At 36.4% G+C, this 16,971-nt stretch overlaps 1 protein-coding gene across 6 annotated transcripts in view; it reads right to left on the bottom strand.

Annotated features, from left to right (window-relative positions):
* myof (myoferlin) overlaps positions 1-16,131 on the bottom strand; it is a 35,385-nt gene extending 19,254 nt beyond the window's left edge. For all 6 annotated transcript variants that reach the window (XM_083556879.1, XM_083556878.1, XM_083556877.1 and 3 more), the window contains exons 1-12: positions 15,852-16,131; positions 12,608-12,663; positions 12,288-12,379; positions 4,779-4,887; positions 3,700-3,793; positions 1,980-2,101; positions 1,686-1,814; positions 1,507-1,569; positions 1,072-1,122; positions 938-968; positions 733-848; positions 457-583 (exon numbers count right to left, since the gene is read on the bottom strand). In XM_083556879.1, coding sequence (XP_083413005.1) covers positions 457-583; positions 733-848; positions 938-968; positions 1,072-1,122; positions 1,507-1,569; positions 1,686-1,814; positions 1,980-2,101; positions 3,700-3,793; positions 4,779-4,887; positions 12,288-12,379; positions 12,608-12,663; positions 15,852-15,939 — 1,078 coding nt within the window. In that variant the 5' untranslated portion in view covers positions 15,940-16,131. The remainder of the gene's footprint in view (positions 1-456; positions 584-732; positions 849-937; positions 969-1,071; positions 1,123-1,506; positions 1,570-1,685; positions 1,815-1,979; positions 2,102-3,699; positions 3,794-4,778; positions 4,888-12,287; positions 12,380-12,607; positions 12,664-15,851) is intronic.
* Between the last annotated feature and the right edge of the window lie 840 nt (positions 16,132-16,971).

Genomic DNA, 16,971 nt, shown 5'->3' with positions numbered 1-16,971 from the left:
ATTTTCTTTATGAAAGCGATATGGTGAAGCTTTCTGTGAGATGTTTATTTCACATTTTTTGGAAGGAGTCTCTAGTGTCAGTATTTTGTTGCAGCCAGGAAATTAAAGCTGTCATTTTTTTGTCTAGTTTACTTAAAGATAATGGAAAAATGAAGCTGATGATTATAGCTACACAAAAAAATGGAATATATACAGATTTTAAAGTTCTTTAATACATGGAAATAAATGGAAAATCACTCATTTGTTTGGTTTGGTCTATAACAGCACACCTTTTGTGAATAATTCCGTATTTTAAAAACTGGACTAAATCAAATGGCTGGGTAATGTACTGTAAGACATCAAGCACGTTTGTGAATCAGGTGTGATCCAGACGTGTCCCGTTACAGGCATTAGAACACTGTGGGATGCACAGAAATATTGGCTTGTTTGATGGTGCTTTGTGAGATTCTGGCTTACTTTGGGGGACGTCCTCGGCACGAAACACTTTGAGCTGCAGCGTAGCCCATCTCAGTACGACTCCAGCTGGCAGGAGAAGGTTGCTCTCAACATCATCATTATCATTGTCTTGCTCTCTCTTCTCCACCTATCCAATTAGGCACCGATACAAGTCAATTCGTCCCACTCAGGGGGCCTAACGAGCATCTTGGCATGCGACTACAGTATTTGTGTTCCTGTGTTACCCGTTATAGTTTTATCTATTTTGTGTTTGAAATAATTGGACTAAATGCATACCGGGGGATCGTCTCCGGTTCCCACAATGAACATGCTGACTTTCAGATAGCCTCTTGCTCCAGAGCTTGAGTCATCTGGGTCATTTAAAAGCAGCCATTTCCTCATGACACAGTGAGCTGTACAAAGTTGACCATACAAAGCACACACAATGTTAATTGAGCATAACTGTAAATCGAGCTGCAATGGCGAATTTCGGGAAAAGTACCTGGTTCATCGTAGACGTAGCCGACATCGACCTGAGACATTCAGGAGAACAAAACAAACGAACGTTAATGTCACAGAACAAATCATTCGCTCTGTCATGGCTGGAGGTAGTGACTGTAAGTGTATATGAAGTACCTTAAATTCTCCCATTAAACTGTCCGCTCTCAGTGATGAAGAGTTGTACACCTGCAGCAGCCGAGAACAGCTTTTACATATAGTATAGTAAAATAATCTCCATTTATAATACGCAAACAATTAACCCAACATATAGAATGCCATTTAAATACTTAAAAGACTAAAGCAAAGTAACGTATGGAGAAAACGTTCAATGATTAGGCTGGTACTGACAATACATTACATTCTGTGCCATAATATAATTTTTTTTTCATAGACATGGCAGAATTTGCGCATATATGTGTCTTCTGAAGAAACTAAATGACATTTACAATTTGATGACACACGGAGGATAATGGTTTTAAAGGCAACCCAACAACATAATAAACTTCATTGAATATAATATGAAGTTTTTATATCAGCACATTCCAATGTTCCTAAATTGTTTCTACTAACTCGAATGCTGATGTGTTGATCGAAAAGGTCTGATGGCAGCATGTTGACATTGTAGAAGAACATCTGCAAAAACAAACCAAAAAACAAAAGTATTATTTTATATATATGAGACCTTTGACAAAAAGAAGAGTACACTTGAGTGTTTAGGTACATCCTAACGACATCATATCAATCGTTACCTCATCGAAAAATGGGTTATTTCCTCTCTTGATGCGAGTTCTATGAGTCTCTCCACAAACATGTATTTTCACCACAGGCTTGATGTTGTTTCCGGGCAACTGGCGACCCTCGATGATCCGAACTCGGATCTTTGATCATAGAAGCAAAATTGCATCACTAAAAAAAGCACGTCCATGTTTATTCATTCCTTTTCATTTGGAAATAGACTCAAGGAAATGAAGGAGTATTAAAGTTAAATAGCACTGATTGATGAATAAGGTCCTTTCTTAGGCATGGTTTAAAAGCCACTGTACCTGGAAGTCCTGCGGTTTGTTAGATAAAGGCCTCTGTTTTCTGGTCTTCCACTGAGCTTTTTGTCCTGGCTGAATAGGAGACCCTCCCATATCAGTGACATTCTCATCGCCATCAGCACCACCTGAGCAAAAACACGCATTATTTACACTACATTAACAATAAAACAAGTGTTATATGTACTGGCAACTACAGAGAAGGCCACGTGGTGAGATTCCTCAAACAATTAAAATTGTTTAGACCATACAGTTTCAATACAACACATCCTTCACTGCAGCATTAATGCAATAAAGACTTCAGACTGCAGTTATAATGCCAGAAAACCGCTTACTCTCAAGTCTCCATCAGTGACAGTTAATAACTTCAGCAGCATAGACATTGGAACGATAATGAATTTCCAGGTTAAACAATTGCTCCAGATGTTCCCCTGTAAGTCTGGTCCACCCTCAAGGTTTTTTCCTTATGTTGTCTCACTGACCTTTTCCTTACCTCTTTCGAATCTGGCTACTCGTTAGAGCAAACTTGTAAGGATAAATTGATTCATTTAAAATGTATAATCAGAATCTATTCATTTCTGTAAATCATTATGAAATGTGCAGTACAAATTTAATTAAACTGCATATTTCAGATATATTTTAATACTTCAGCTTTAGCAGAATAAAACCAGGGCTATGATACTATCACTCACTGTGTCCAACCTTCCGCCTTCCAGAAATTCGAATCATACCCACTCAATTACCTGATCACCTGTTTTCATTGCATACAACACTGTCGGCCTTTGTATTTATTCTTCCATTGCTTGTGCTTGTTGTATTTGTACTGTTTACTTCGTAGTGTGTTGTTGTTTCTTTCTGCACTTGGTATATGAGTTGATCTCGCTTCATTCAAAATATATATTTTCTAATGAAATGGACTTTTCCTGACTGTTCTTTAAAAAAGGCAAAATAAATATGAAGCAATCATCAGGTTTAATTGCAGACATTTTTCTATATGAGTAATTTTGTAATCAGTAGGTTTTCTGCATCTATAGTTACATACACTCTATGTAAATAAATACTGGAACATTTGATTTTACAGCCAGATGTGGTTTTTCCTCAAACTGTTATCACTTTTATCAGAAAGAGGTCAATGGGCTGAAAACAGAGCTCAATGAGAAGAAAAATATCACCAAATAGATTAAAACTAAAGTAACGAGCCTGTTTTTAAAATGTAAGAAGTACAGATATTTGTGTAAAACATTTAATGAGTGAAAGTAAAAAGATTCTGATATCAGAAAAATCTACAAAAGCACAGTAACAAAGTATTTGGACTTCGTTACTTCCTACCTCTGGTCAGGTGTCCACAAACTTTTGCCCATATACAGTAGTGTATCTTGGGAGCTAAAACCATTAATTATCATCTGTTCTATCAGACATTTGTGTCAATAGGATTAAAAGCACCTAGTAAATCTGACCAACTTTATTGTCACCTACAATAAAATACAGTATGTTTGTAATATGATATTGGGTTTGCTTCAATGAATGGATAATGTTGGAAAACTAGTTCAGTGGCATTCCACTGAGAATAAAAGCTGCTGTGGACAAAAAGTGGTCGAGCATCCCAAGATCTATCCTTATAATTTTTTTTATCATTTTTTTATTTGGGTATATATATCAGTACCAATATATAGATAGTTTATAGAAGGACAAAAACAGATTCCAAACCGACTGAATTAACACATACCTGCGTTTCCTGCCACACCGCCATCCTGCTGATCATTTGGGTTTGGAGGAGAGTTAGCTGGAGGTTCATAACCAATGACCAGATCAACCGTTGCCTACAATTAGAGACAATCGGTTTAAAGATTAGAAACATTACTGGAATTCTACAGGGTCTATCAATAGTTTAATGGTTTTGAGACACACATGGATTTTTCCTCTTTTTATATGCAACAAACTGGGTAGAAAGGCAAAAACAGACAAGAATTGGACAGTGAATGACTGGAAAGATTTTTCTGTGGACAGATGAATCCAAATTGGAAATTTTTCATGCTAACTGAAGAACTAATATTAGATGGAGAACAAGAGAGAAGATGTTAGAAGACTGCCTTATACCTATAGACAAACATGGAGTTTGAAACTTATTTTGGAGCAGGGAAGGTTGGAGACATATTCTGGGTGAAAGGAATACTGAACCAACATGGCTACTATTCCATACTTCAATTCACACCATGCAATTCCGTCTGGGCTGCAAAAAACTGGATCCGACTTCACCATACAGCAAAATAATGCCCTGAAACATACCTCCAAGCTCTGTAAACATTATTTAGAGAGAATACAGTCAGTCTGAGTGTTATCTATCATGGAATGACCTGCCCAGTCACTGCACCTGAATCTTATTGAACTGCTCTGGGATGAACTGGATCACAAGATCAGAAAGAAATATCCAACCAGTGAAGAACACCTTTGACAAGTTTTACAAGAGGCATTACAAAGTATTTCAGCCAAGGAAGGAATTTTTCAATAAAATCAAAGTTTAATATCTGTACATTTATATTTGTTTGGTCAAAAAATATGTTGTTGCATAGAAGAAAAAAGAAACATGCATGTCTCTCAAAAACCAAACAAACTTCTGGCAGCCTCTGCATACCAATCACATGTATAATATGCATGAGATTTTATTAAATCATAGCTTTCTGGTTAAACATTTGTGCTTTTTTCAGCATAAAGAACACAGTTAAACTGTATTTATGAACACAACAAGGAAGAAAAACAGTCACTTGTAAGCAGGTGTCAGAAAGGTATACACAAATAAACACTTACTCCAATATTTTGTCCACTGTCATTGACTAAAGCCACATTTTTTGAATCGAGTGACTTCACTTGACCACTTGCTAGATCTTTCAAGTAGACTTTTGCCGAGCCAATAAACCTGTAAGAAAAAGTCAGATTACCATTTTTTTACCAGATTTTCCATCAGATTTTTTGACAAGCATGTCATGATCAATAAATGCGATGCATTTACATTTTTTACAATAGAATCAGAAACGGTTTTATTACCGAAGGTGCTCATACACAAAATAATTAGTTTTGTTGAAACTTTGTTTGCTCCTCTTTATTTAAACTTTTTATTTGACTGAATTGATTCAGTGATTTCCTGCCGCTCTGCCTAACAAGACCAGGCAATGTTCCAGCCCAAGCACTGTGTTACTTATGTAGAGAGGAAACGCCTAGCATTCTGCTGAAAGCTCCGGACTTGGACGCCAAAGGAAACTGAGATTTGCATTCTTTACACTCCATTAAAACCAAGAATTGGAGTACGACCTGTAGCAAAAGCAAAGTTGGGTATAACTGAAACCTGACTTCCTAAAAAAATAAAAAATAATGCCTTATGTGCTTTGTGGTGTTTTACTCAAAGAGTCAATGAGGAAACCTCCACCCATTGCAAACACTCATCTGGGGACATACAGGCTTTCATCCAAACCATCGTCATTGCACTTGCTGTGGAGAGAGAATGTTTGCCAAGGAATATTATGTGCGCTCTGGGAGTGCTGACTTATACTAAACCTACATGATGCGGATATTAACATGCAAAACTGACTTAAGCATACATTTTAATTAATTGTTTGCCTTGCTATGGCTAATATTTATTAAACTCCTCTGGCATGTGTTTTGTTGGTTTGAAACTTAGACAGTAAAGAAAGTTGTTGTTATGTTAAACACTATAATGTAATAATGTTATTTTTTTATAGTAAACTAGCATATTTATAATTATTTCCAGTGTGTAAAACATTTACATTTACTATTGCTTCATTTAGCAGACGCCCTCAGTGCTTCATCAATGAATAAATCTACACTGGTACGCTAGATTACAAATTTAGGATAAATCAGCCTACAACTCTGTTGAGAGGGTTTGAGATTTATGTTTTATGATAACTGAAATATTTAGAATTTGCTCTTGGAAGCTAAACTTTATGAAAAAAATAATCTATCACAATAAAAAGTTTGAAATATGTCTAAGCACAGGCGACAACAGAGAGGGAAGAAAGCCACTATGAAGTGCGGAACAACTTCAATTCTTTATCTGCAACTAAATAAAAATCTTACTGGAGCGATAAATGACATTTTCCATATCAATGTGTGCAAAAGCCTGGACTGCACCCTCAAGAACAAACACTATATATTAATCAAATTCCTGGTTGCATGCTTATGATTCAGTCACTGATCCTGAGGCAATTTCTGGTCACCTGTTCTGCCAAACTGGCCATCACCCGTGGTTTTTTATGTTAACATATTAATGCAAAATGTTTATGATTTTTCAGAAGGTTGTTGGTTCACTTTCTGCACCAGCAGCAGTTACAAAGGTTCCATTTGTACATTTAATAGCAGGCTTTAATTCATGCACATGTCAGATATTGTTATTTGTGGTAAAAGTAGGGAGCAGGTTGAGAAGAGCCTGGAGATATGGGGTATATCGGTAGGAGAATGCTGAGAATGGAGCCACCAGGAAGGAGAAAAAGAGGAAGACCAAGGAGGAGGTTTATGGATGTGGTAAAGGAAGACATGCAGGTAGTTGGGTCTAAAGAGGCAAATGTAGAGGACAGGGGGGTATGGAGACGGATGATCCACTGTGGTGACCCCTAATGGGAGAAGCCAAAAGAAGAAGAAATTCATGCCTATGTCATGTATTAATATTTTGTCAATATTATAGTATACATTCAACCCTCAAGGACATGTGATATTTAAAAAAATGTAAAGTGAGCGAACAGATGAAAAATCTAAATCAAATCAATATCTGGTGTGACCACCCTTTTCTTTTGACTTCTGCACACATTGTATAGAAAGTCAAGGATTTTGCAGGATCAGGTGTATGATTAACCAATTATACCAAGCAGGTGCTAATGAGCACCTCAATTTCAGAGGTAGGTTAAAACTTAGACATTAAATAAAACAGAAACAGCTGTGTAGGAGGTTTAAAACTGGGTGAGGAACAGCCAGACTCAGCTACTAAAGTGAAGTTTGGGAAGACAGTTTCATGACAAAGGTTATACACCATGGCAAGACTGAGCACAACAAGACATAATGTAGATCTACAGCATCAGCAAGGTCTTTCCTATGTAAAGATTTCAAAGCAGGCTCAAGCTATTTTGAAGAAGCACAAAGAAATGGGCAGTGTTGAGGACCGTAGGTGCAGTGGTCGACCAAGGAAACTTAATGCAGCAGATAAAAGACAAATCTTGCTAACTGTACTTTGGAAGCAGTGCCATCAGCAAAAAACTGGAGGAAACCCAGTGGACCCGTGAAACACACATTTACTGTCTTCTGGCCAGAAGTGCTCTTTCTGGAAGAATTGTGGCCAAAAAGCCAAACATGTGACATGGAAACAAGGCTAAGCAACTGAATTATGCGAAACATAGGGGTGCAGAAAAATAGCAGCAGGTGCTTCGGCCTGATAAAATCGGTAGATATTTGGCTGTAGCAAAAAACAAGCGGTACAATAATGAGTGTCTGCAGGCAAAAGATTTGTTCAGAGTTAATGGTGTCCTCAATGGTGAGAAATACAGGAAGATCTTTATCCATCATGCTATACCATCAAGAAGTGCAAAAAAACTATGTGCAAATGTAACTAGATGAATTGATTGTGTTTCGCAGGCAAAGGGTGGTCACACAAAATATTGATTTTAATTGGATTTTTCTTTTTTTTCCTTTACTTTACATTTTGATAATTGATTAAAATAAACTATTAACACTTTTCACATCTGCCTAAAACCTAAAACAGCTTTTATGTTAAGGAGATTTGTTGAAGGATTCTCCAGTTCAAGAGCTTTGTCAGTGATATTATTTTCTGAATTTTGATTTCATAACCTCAAGAAAGAGAAAAAAACAAAGAAGAACTTTGAATAAATGTTTAATGACATAAAAATCATAGCTTTAACCTATTGGTGAACTATGATTTTTATGTCATGAAACATCCACCCAAAGCTCTTCTTTTACTCATACTCTTTGGGTTTTTTTTGTTCTTCTACAAACACAGATAATAAATAAATAAATCAACCCGAATCATTCTTTGGTTAAGTCATCAATTGCATCCACCTGCAAACTTTTGTGGGATAGTAAGAATGAAAGACTTAATGTGGATGTGCCCTAAATGGAAAGGCTCACTTTTTTACACCCCCAATCGCAGAATAACAGCGTGCCCTGTCGTGTTTTACTCCTTCCTCTGCTTAATTGAGGGATGCACAGTACAGCATGGAAACAGTTACAGCTGCAGGAAAGTTGGAAATGTTTGGGCACGTAGGAAGTCAAGATTCTCTAACGACTCTTTCTGATAGGGAAACTGACCCATGCTAACTGCACAACGAACAATAACGTATTGTATTATGAAACACTATGGAAAGCTTTTCCCAGTGGGTTACAAACAGGCACAGTGTTTTCCGAAAACACATAAGTTGGGCAGTGAACACTTATCTTTGCACCATACTACTGCATTTTAACATTATTTGGGTGGTGTCTCTTTCTCTCATTTGATTGGATAATCAACACAGCGCTAACTCTTTCCTCTTTTCCTCTTACACTGTATGCTTACTATTATTCTGTTCCACCCTGAGACTACACACACATTGACTAATCTTACTTCAACATAAAACACAAACGTCCTAAACAAACAGAGGATTAACTTGATATTTAACACGCACTACACACAGGAACTAGAACTCGCTGTGAAAAAAGCAGCAGGAGAACAAACTTAGTTTTATGTCAAAATTTGTCGATTTAAAACCTTGACTGACTCTAAAAACTATTCTTAGGTAAGTGCATAAAGCTCTTATCCAATCATATTCAATATTGAAAAGAAATAATGATAAAGTGAGATTTACTCAAGAAAAGCATGGAAATTTAACTAAGTATATTGAAGCGAAGTTCACATGTCCACAAGATTGTACTCACAATGTAAGTCAATTCAACTAGCAGGTTTTCTACTGGTAATTAAATACGCCCTTTTTTTTTTTTACCTCATTCAAGAGAGCTCAACCAAACAAAAAATCCCATTATACTTTAATACCTACTGCCACAAACACCTTCAGTGGTTACTGAAAAATACAATATGGACAAAAGCTTGTGGAAACCTGACCATAAGATGCTTTTTGAGCATCTAATTTCATATTTAGTCTACATTTTGTTATAATAACCACTCTTCTGAAAAGATGTAGATTTTGGAGTGTGCTTGTGGAGGTTTGTGCTCATTCAGACACAAGGGTGATAGTAAAGTTCACGTACTGATGTAGGTGAGGTGAAAAGGCCTGGGGTACACTCACTGTTCCCCTTCATCCCAGAGGTGTTCAGTAGGGTTCAGAGCTCTATAGCTCAAGATCTCCAACCCATGTAAAGCAAACCTCCATGGAGGTGGCTTTGTGCACAAGGGTATTGTCATGATGGAACAGTTTGAGTCTCCTAGTTTAGGTTGAGGTTCTCAACAGTTCCCAACAGTTTTGCAAAAAGCCACATCTTGCTGGGAGAGTCAGGTGTCCCAACATTTTGTCCACATACTGTAGTGTTGCACACGAATGGGTCAGCCTTAATGAATCTAAACTGGCAGAATCCAAGACATACCCTACACAAAAATTCAACCACACGAAAGACTGAACCAGGACAACTACTGAAACAATTTATCTCCTAAATTGTATATTTACATTTGCGGCATTTAGCAGACGCCATTATCCAGGGCGACGTACAGAAGTGCTTTGAGTCTCTAGCAATGAATAAATCTACACTGATATGCCAGATTACAAACTTAATAAAAAATATAACTCTTGAGTTCTATAAAGCAAACCTGGAAAGTGCTCATTTTAGTGCTAATTTAATTAAATTTTTATATAACCCACAATATTCTTAAAAGAAAAAGAAAAAGTCATAAAACTAGCATGGATGAAATATTAAAATGATTATGATTATGATTATTGTTGTATTTTGCAAAATGTAAATACACAGAAACCACACCCCCAATACACACTGTGTGAGCATTCGCAAATGAAATAGACACTTGAATAATTCTATTTTATTTTCTTTGGTTGTAAAACACAAAAAAAACTTTTCTGTGACTCTTTATATTTTCTTGTAAACATATACCCTCTACAAAGACTCTACTAGACGTCCATAGCAGACATAACATGAACATTTAGAAATCTCCTCAAGTGTTATCATGAAGAAAAATATGACAGATTTTTTTGCAAATGCAAAATCAACAAGATCCCAGAACTAATGTGAATGCATGCCATCATATTCCTGATCCTTTCTAAATTCTTTCTGTTAAAAAAGTAGCTCCCTAATCCAGTAGTAATGTGTTACTTCTCCCCTCTCGTCTAACAGCATTACACAACAAGTCTCAACCTGGCTCTGTGGGTGTGACGACTGACTTTCTGGGGAGAACACTGTGGTCTTAAGACTTATCCGAAGACACCAAGAACAACTAAATGATCGCTTGTTTTTCTAATCTGAAAATCTATGTATATCTATTACACAAATACAGAGAATAGGTTGCAAATTAAGTACATGTCTAGAGTTGAATAAAATGCACTGTATTTTACACTTCTGCTACTCTTGTAATTCTGACTTAATGGCAATACAGTACCATCTTGTTAAGTATCACAGTTGACAGAATCGCTGGAATAATGTAGGTTTCTTTTCAAATTCATATAACCAATAAAATCCAGAAAACAAATGAAACAAAATGTGAATGAAACACATAACAAAGCTTACTCAGCAAATTGACCATTTAATTTTTTAAAGGTAATTGAAGATTATTTAGAGATAAATGAAATAATAGATAAAAAAAATGATGAGAAAAGCAAAGCAAAGAAAAGAAATGAAAGGGAACTGTCACCTCAGTGTCTGTCAGTATGGCTACTGAGAGGAATTATTTGTTTACACCTACACAGCTTGCAGAACACCTATAATGTTTATGTGCTCAAAAACACAACCCACAGCCACACGTGATTATACAATACTGGGCCAAAAAAAAAATCAGGTCAGGCCCAAATTGTCAAATTGTCGAAAACTAGCTAGAATTAGCATAAACAAATACACTCCTGAAACTTTCCTGTGCCTCAATTTGTGTGTTTACCGTTGTACATGAAGATAAAATCATAATAATCATTTCAATGGTTGATATAAAATCCATCACATAAAACATTAACACATGAAAATGGTTCATTTGGTTTTGAAAAATAATTATTTGGTTCTCTTTTATATCTGATGCAGCGGGATTTATAACAAGCTAATACACAGATCCAGGATGGTCAAAGTAGATAGAGATCTACAGTATATTTAATTAATGCATATTTCCTGCCATTGATTTGTAATTAAAACAATTAAAAGCTTTATATTTTGCCTTTTGGGGTTTCTCAAATTATTGGTTAAATCCAGAAGCTGTCCTCCAGGAAAACCAAGAACGAATATATAAAATATTGTGATTAGCATCCACCACTTATGTTTAGCTTCACCATGGCTTGAGCAAATTTGCAAAACCAAATCAATTCAGCCTCAAGCAATGCTCTAAAGTACAATAATTCATTTGTAATCTATATTTTATTAGTATTTGGTCAGTTTGCGTCTTTTTTTTTTTTAAATGCTTGTTATTATAATGAGAATTTTTATCATCATTATGGGAGTGAAGTTTTATTAGAAGTCATACACCTCCACACCATCAGAATGGTACAATTCAGGTCATGAGCAGTTCCTTCCTTTGTTTTTTACCACACTCTTTTTCTACTCTTTCCCTCACTTTTTATATCCCATATGTCCATCAGATATTTTTTCCATAAGAAGTCCATAGGATGAATTTTTTATTGTTTCTGGTAAACCCTAATCTTTTTTCTCTGGTTGGGAGACTTTAAATATGTGTTATATATTAATAAAGATTCTAAGTAAAACAAGTTACCTTCAGAATGCAGGGTTTTGTGAGAATTGACTATATCGCTGATATAAATTATTATTATTATTATTATTATTATTATTATTATTATTATTATTATTATTATTATTATCCAAGCACCAAATGTGTATATGCACCCTATTGTTATTTGACCTTTTCTACCTATTCTCCTTCTGGTTGGGGTGTTTATGTTTACAAAGTACAGGCATATAAACCTCAGGCTCTATATTGTCTACAGACAATATAATATCTATTCCTATGAAAAAAAAAAATTATATTTGCTTTAACAAGCCTTGATCCATATGTTAGCAAAAATGATAAAGATGTATCAGAATTACAATTACATTTACATTCCTATCATATATACAGATGTTTACACCTGTGCAGTGAAGTAAAGAACTTACTTGTCTTTTCCAACGGTCTCAAAGTCTTTTACAATCACATCAATGAATGAAGAGGAGTCAAGAGGGGAACCTTTTAAGTCAAATTCCAGAGTCTGGGGTGGAAATAAAGAGCCTTTAGATCAGTTTGTTTTGTGTTAAAATACAGAAAGGTTTGTATTGGACAAAATAAAAAAAATTTAAAAGAACTGTTTCTTAACTTGATGTTGTGTGCCACAGCAAATACATAAGCTACAGGTAAATATTTGATAAACTATAATCAACTATTGATATACACTTATTAATCTAAGAAACAAAACAAGTGTCCGTTGGTACACTCCTACCTCTTTCCAGACAGGATTAATTTCATTGCTGATTGACCGAGTTTTCTTTGTTTCACCTAAAAATAAAAAAACAATTAGGTTGAGTAAACTATAAACACGTGCATAAACTATAAACACCACAATTTACATAAGTGCATGCAATGTGTATGCAGGTCTCTCTCTCTCTCTCTCTCTCTCTCTCTCTCTCTCTCTCTATCTATCTATCTATCTATCTATCTATCTATCTATCTAGACCTGACTGCATCTATCTATCTATCTATCTATCTATCTATCTATCTATCTATCTATCTATCTATCTATCTATCTATCTATCTATCTATCTATCTATCTACAGTGAGGAAAATAAGTATTTGAACACCCTGCTATTTTGCAAGTTCTCCCACTTAGAAATCATGGAGGGGTCTGAAATTGTCATCGTAGGTGCATGTCCACTGTGAGAGACATAATCTAAAAAAAAATATCCAGAAATCACAATATATGATTTTTAAACTATTTATTTGTATGATACAGCTGCAAATAAGTATTTGAACACCTGTCTATCAGCTAGAATTCTGACCTTCAAAGACCTGATAGTCTGCCTTTTAAATGTCCACCTCCACTACATTTATTATCCTAAATTAGATGCACCTGTTTGAGGTCGTTAGCTGCATAAAGACACCTGTCCACCCCATACAATCAGTAAGAATCCAACTACTAACATGGCCAAGACCAAAGGGCTGTCCAAAGACACTAGAGACAAAATTGTACACCTCCACAAGGCTGGAAAGGGCTACGGGGAAATTGCCAAGCAGCTTGGTGAAAAAAGGTCCACTGTTGGAGCAATCATTAGAAAATGGAAGAAGCTAAACATGACTGTCAATCTCCCTCAGACTGGGGCTCTATGCAAGATCTCACCTCGTGGGGTCTCAATGATCCTAAGGAAGGTGAGAAATCAGCCCAGAACTACACGGGAGGAGCTGGTCAATGACCTGAAAAGAGCTGGGACCACCGTTTCCAAGGTTACTGTTGGTAATACAATAAGACGTCATGGTTTGAAATCATGCATGGCACGGAAGGTTCCCCTGCTTAAACCAGCAGATGTCCAGGCACGTCTTAAGTTTGCCAATGACCATTTGGATGATCCAGAGGAGTCATGGGAGAAAGTCATGTGGTCAGATGAGACCAAAATAGAACTTTTGGGTCATAATTCCACTAAACGTGTTTGGAGGAAGAAGAATGATGAGTACCATCCCAAGAACACCATCCCTACTGTGAAGCATGGGGGTGGTAGCATCATGCTTTGGGGGTGTTTTTCTGCACATGGGACAGGGCGACTGCACTGTATTATGGAGAGGATGACCGGGGCCATGTATTGCGAGATTTTAAAGAACAACCTCCTTCCCTCAGTTAGAGCATTGAAAATGGGTCGAGGCTGGGTCTTCCAACATGACAATGACCCGAAGCACACAGCCAGGATAACCAAGGAGTGGCTCTGTAAGAAGCATATCAAGGTTCTGGCGTGGCCTAGCCAGTCTCCAGACCTAAACCCAATAAAGAATCTTTGAAAGGGAGCTCAAACTCCGTGTTTCTCAGCGACAGGCCAGAAACCTGACTGATCTAGAGAAGATCTGTGTGGAGGAGTGGGCCAAAATCCCTCCTGCAGTGTGTGCAAACCTGGGGAAAAACTACAGGAAACGTTTGACCACTGTAATTGCAAACAAAGGCTACTGTACCAAATATTAACATTGCATACAAATAAATAATTAAAAAATAATATATTGTGATTTCTGGATTTATTTTTTTAGATTATGTCTCTCACAGTGGACATGCACCTACGATGACAATTTCAGACCCCTCCATGATTTCTAAGTGGGAGAACTTGCAAAATAGCAGGGTGTTCAATTAGGTTGAGTAAACTATAAACACGTGCATAAACTATAAACACCACAATTTACATAAGTGCATGCAATGTGTATGCAGGTCTATCTATCTATCTATCTATCTATCTATCTATCTATCTATCTATCTATCTATCTATCTATCTATCTATCTATCTATCTATCTATTTATCTATCTATCTAGACCTGGCTGCATCCATCCATCCATCCATCCATCCATCTATCTAGACCTGGCTGTCTCTCTCTCTCTCTCTCTCTCTCTCTCTCTCTCTCTCTCTCTCTCTCTCTCTCTATCTATCTATCTATCTATCTATCTATCTATCTATCTATCTATCTATCTATCTATCGATTTAGATTGATTGCATGAGACTGGACAGGATTCACACTTTTACTGTACTGTACATGTTCATTCATTTTTTAGTTGTTTGTCTATTTTCTGAATTTATAATTCTGTTTTGCTCTGTCTGTATACAACTCAAGGTTCACAAGATTCACCTTTGACCTATTTTTAGAGAACTAGTTGATCATTAGTTGATCTGATGCCGTTTACTCGCCTTCATTAGTGACATTCAAGTCACATTTACAAAAAAATAAAAATAATAATTAGTTGAACAGAAATATAAGCTCGACAGATTCTGACAACGGGTTTACAGATTTTCTTTGTTGCTTTGGAGCGATTCTCAGATCAGAAATGAAATTCTCAAAACTACTTGTTCAACCTCTACATCATATATTAATTTGTGCTTATCAAGTTGATCGACTCTTTAAGTTGATAGACTTCTACTAAGAAGGCTGTTGGTTCAAATCTCAGCACCACCACAAAGAGGCCACTGTTGGGCCCTTGAGCAAGGCCCTTAAACCTGAGTTGCAGAAATTAGAACTCTGCTGAATGCCATAAATGTAAACGCAAGCAAGTACAGAGGTCATTTATCAAACAATCAATTGGAAATTAATCAGAATCTGCTTTATTGCCACATTTCATGAGTTGCATGTAAAAGGAATTTGGTGTGCAGGTGCTATAAATCTGTAAAACTATAAAAACTAGGACAATAAAAAAATTAATAAAAACAGTCAAATTAATGCAGGGTATGTAACAGTGTATACATAGTAGTCTGAGTTGTTGTAATGTAATGCATATGAACTAACAAATATTCAATAAGATCCCAAAAACAAAGTGTAACTTACTCCTGTAATCTGTAGGTAATTAGATCTCTATAGGACTTATGAACACAAAGAGAGAGTTTAATAAACGCAGCTCCTCTGTATATTTACAGGTATATGCATTTTATTATAGGCATAGATATGTGTAATCTTTAGCATTCCCTAGGTTTAGTCCTGTACACAGTAGACACCCTGTTCTTGCATACCTTTAAACACCACTGATGTGATAGGGTCCGGACTGCCGAGCTTCTTCTTAGGAAGACCTGAAGCAGACTCAACCAGGACCCTCAACATGACTGCTGCACGTCAAGATAGCAATCCAACAACGAATCTGCAGGTGTTTTTATTGAGATAATTTTAATATTTCATCTTGTCATCCTGCCTGTTTGGCTTGAAGTCCTCACTTTTGCTTGCACAGTGAAGAACTAAAGCTGAAGGGCTGGACATTGGGAGGGATAAGGGTGTGGAGGGATTGACACTAATTCAACACTATATATATTTATATATATATACACGCTCTAATCATGAACCTGAGAAGAAAACCTGATTAGTGAATGCTAAAATGACATTGTAATTTTTTGCGTACGGACTCAAGATGTATAGGAAGGAAAAGTTTAAACCACAAAACTTTTGGGAGCATCACGTTTAGAAAGTGGTGCATTCAGCAAGAATAGACTGCGGCTCTCTGTCGCCATCTAGAGGTAAACATTGGGAACATTTTCTCTCATTGTGTCAATGGCTACACAATTTCATTACTTTTCCAAAATGTAAAATTTTTTTTAATTTAATGCACAAAAATGTAAGTCACAGGAAGCTTTATAGATGATTAAGGATATATAACCCACCCCCCCGCTCACACTGGTGTTTTGGTAGCAACAGTACTTAATTGCTTTGAATATGTTCACTCCCTGGTTGATGCGTTTTTCCCCCTAAGTCCCTTTAATATTTAACGACAGGCAGTGCATTAAAACTACATTTACTAGAAGCACAAGATAGCGTATGTCTAATAAATTAATGCACTATATGGCCTATTATACTTATATGTGGTTGTTTCATCGAGCTGTTGCTACAGACACACCTACACCGATCAGGCATAACATTTTCACATTATAACATTACCACCGGTGAATTGAATAACACTGATTATCTCTTCATCGTTGCACCTGTTAGTGGGTGAGGTATATTAGGAAGCAAGTGAGCATTTTGTCCTCAAAGTTGACGTGTTCAAAGCAGGAAAAATTGGCGAGCGTAAGGATTTGAACGAGTTTGAAAAGGGTCAAATTGTGATGTCTAGACGACTGAGTCAGAGCTCTTGTGGGCTGTTCC

The sequence above is a fragment of the Silurus aristotelis genome, assembly GCF_946808225.1.
Source record: "Silurus aristotelis genome assembly, chromosome: 12".
Classification (NCBI taxonomy): Eukaryota; Metazoa; Chordata; class Actinopteri; order Siluriformes; family Siluridae; genus Silurus; species Silurus aristotelis.
Note: the sequence above shows the minus strand (reverse complement) of the source record. Positions and strands in the feature narration are given on the sequence as shown.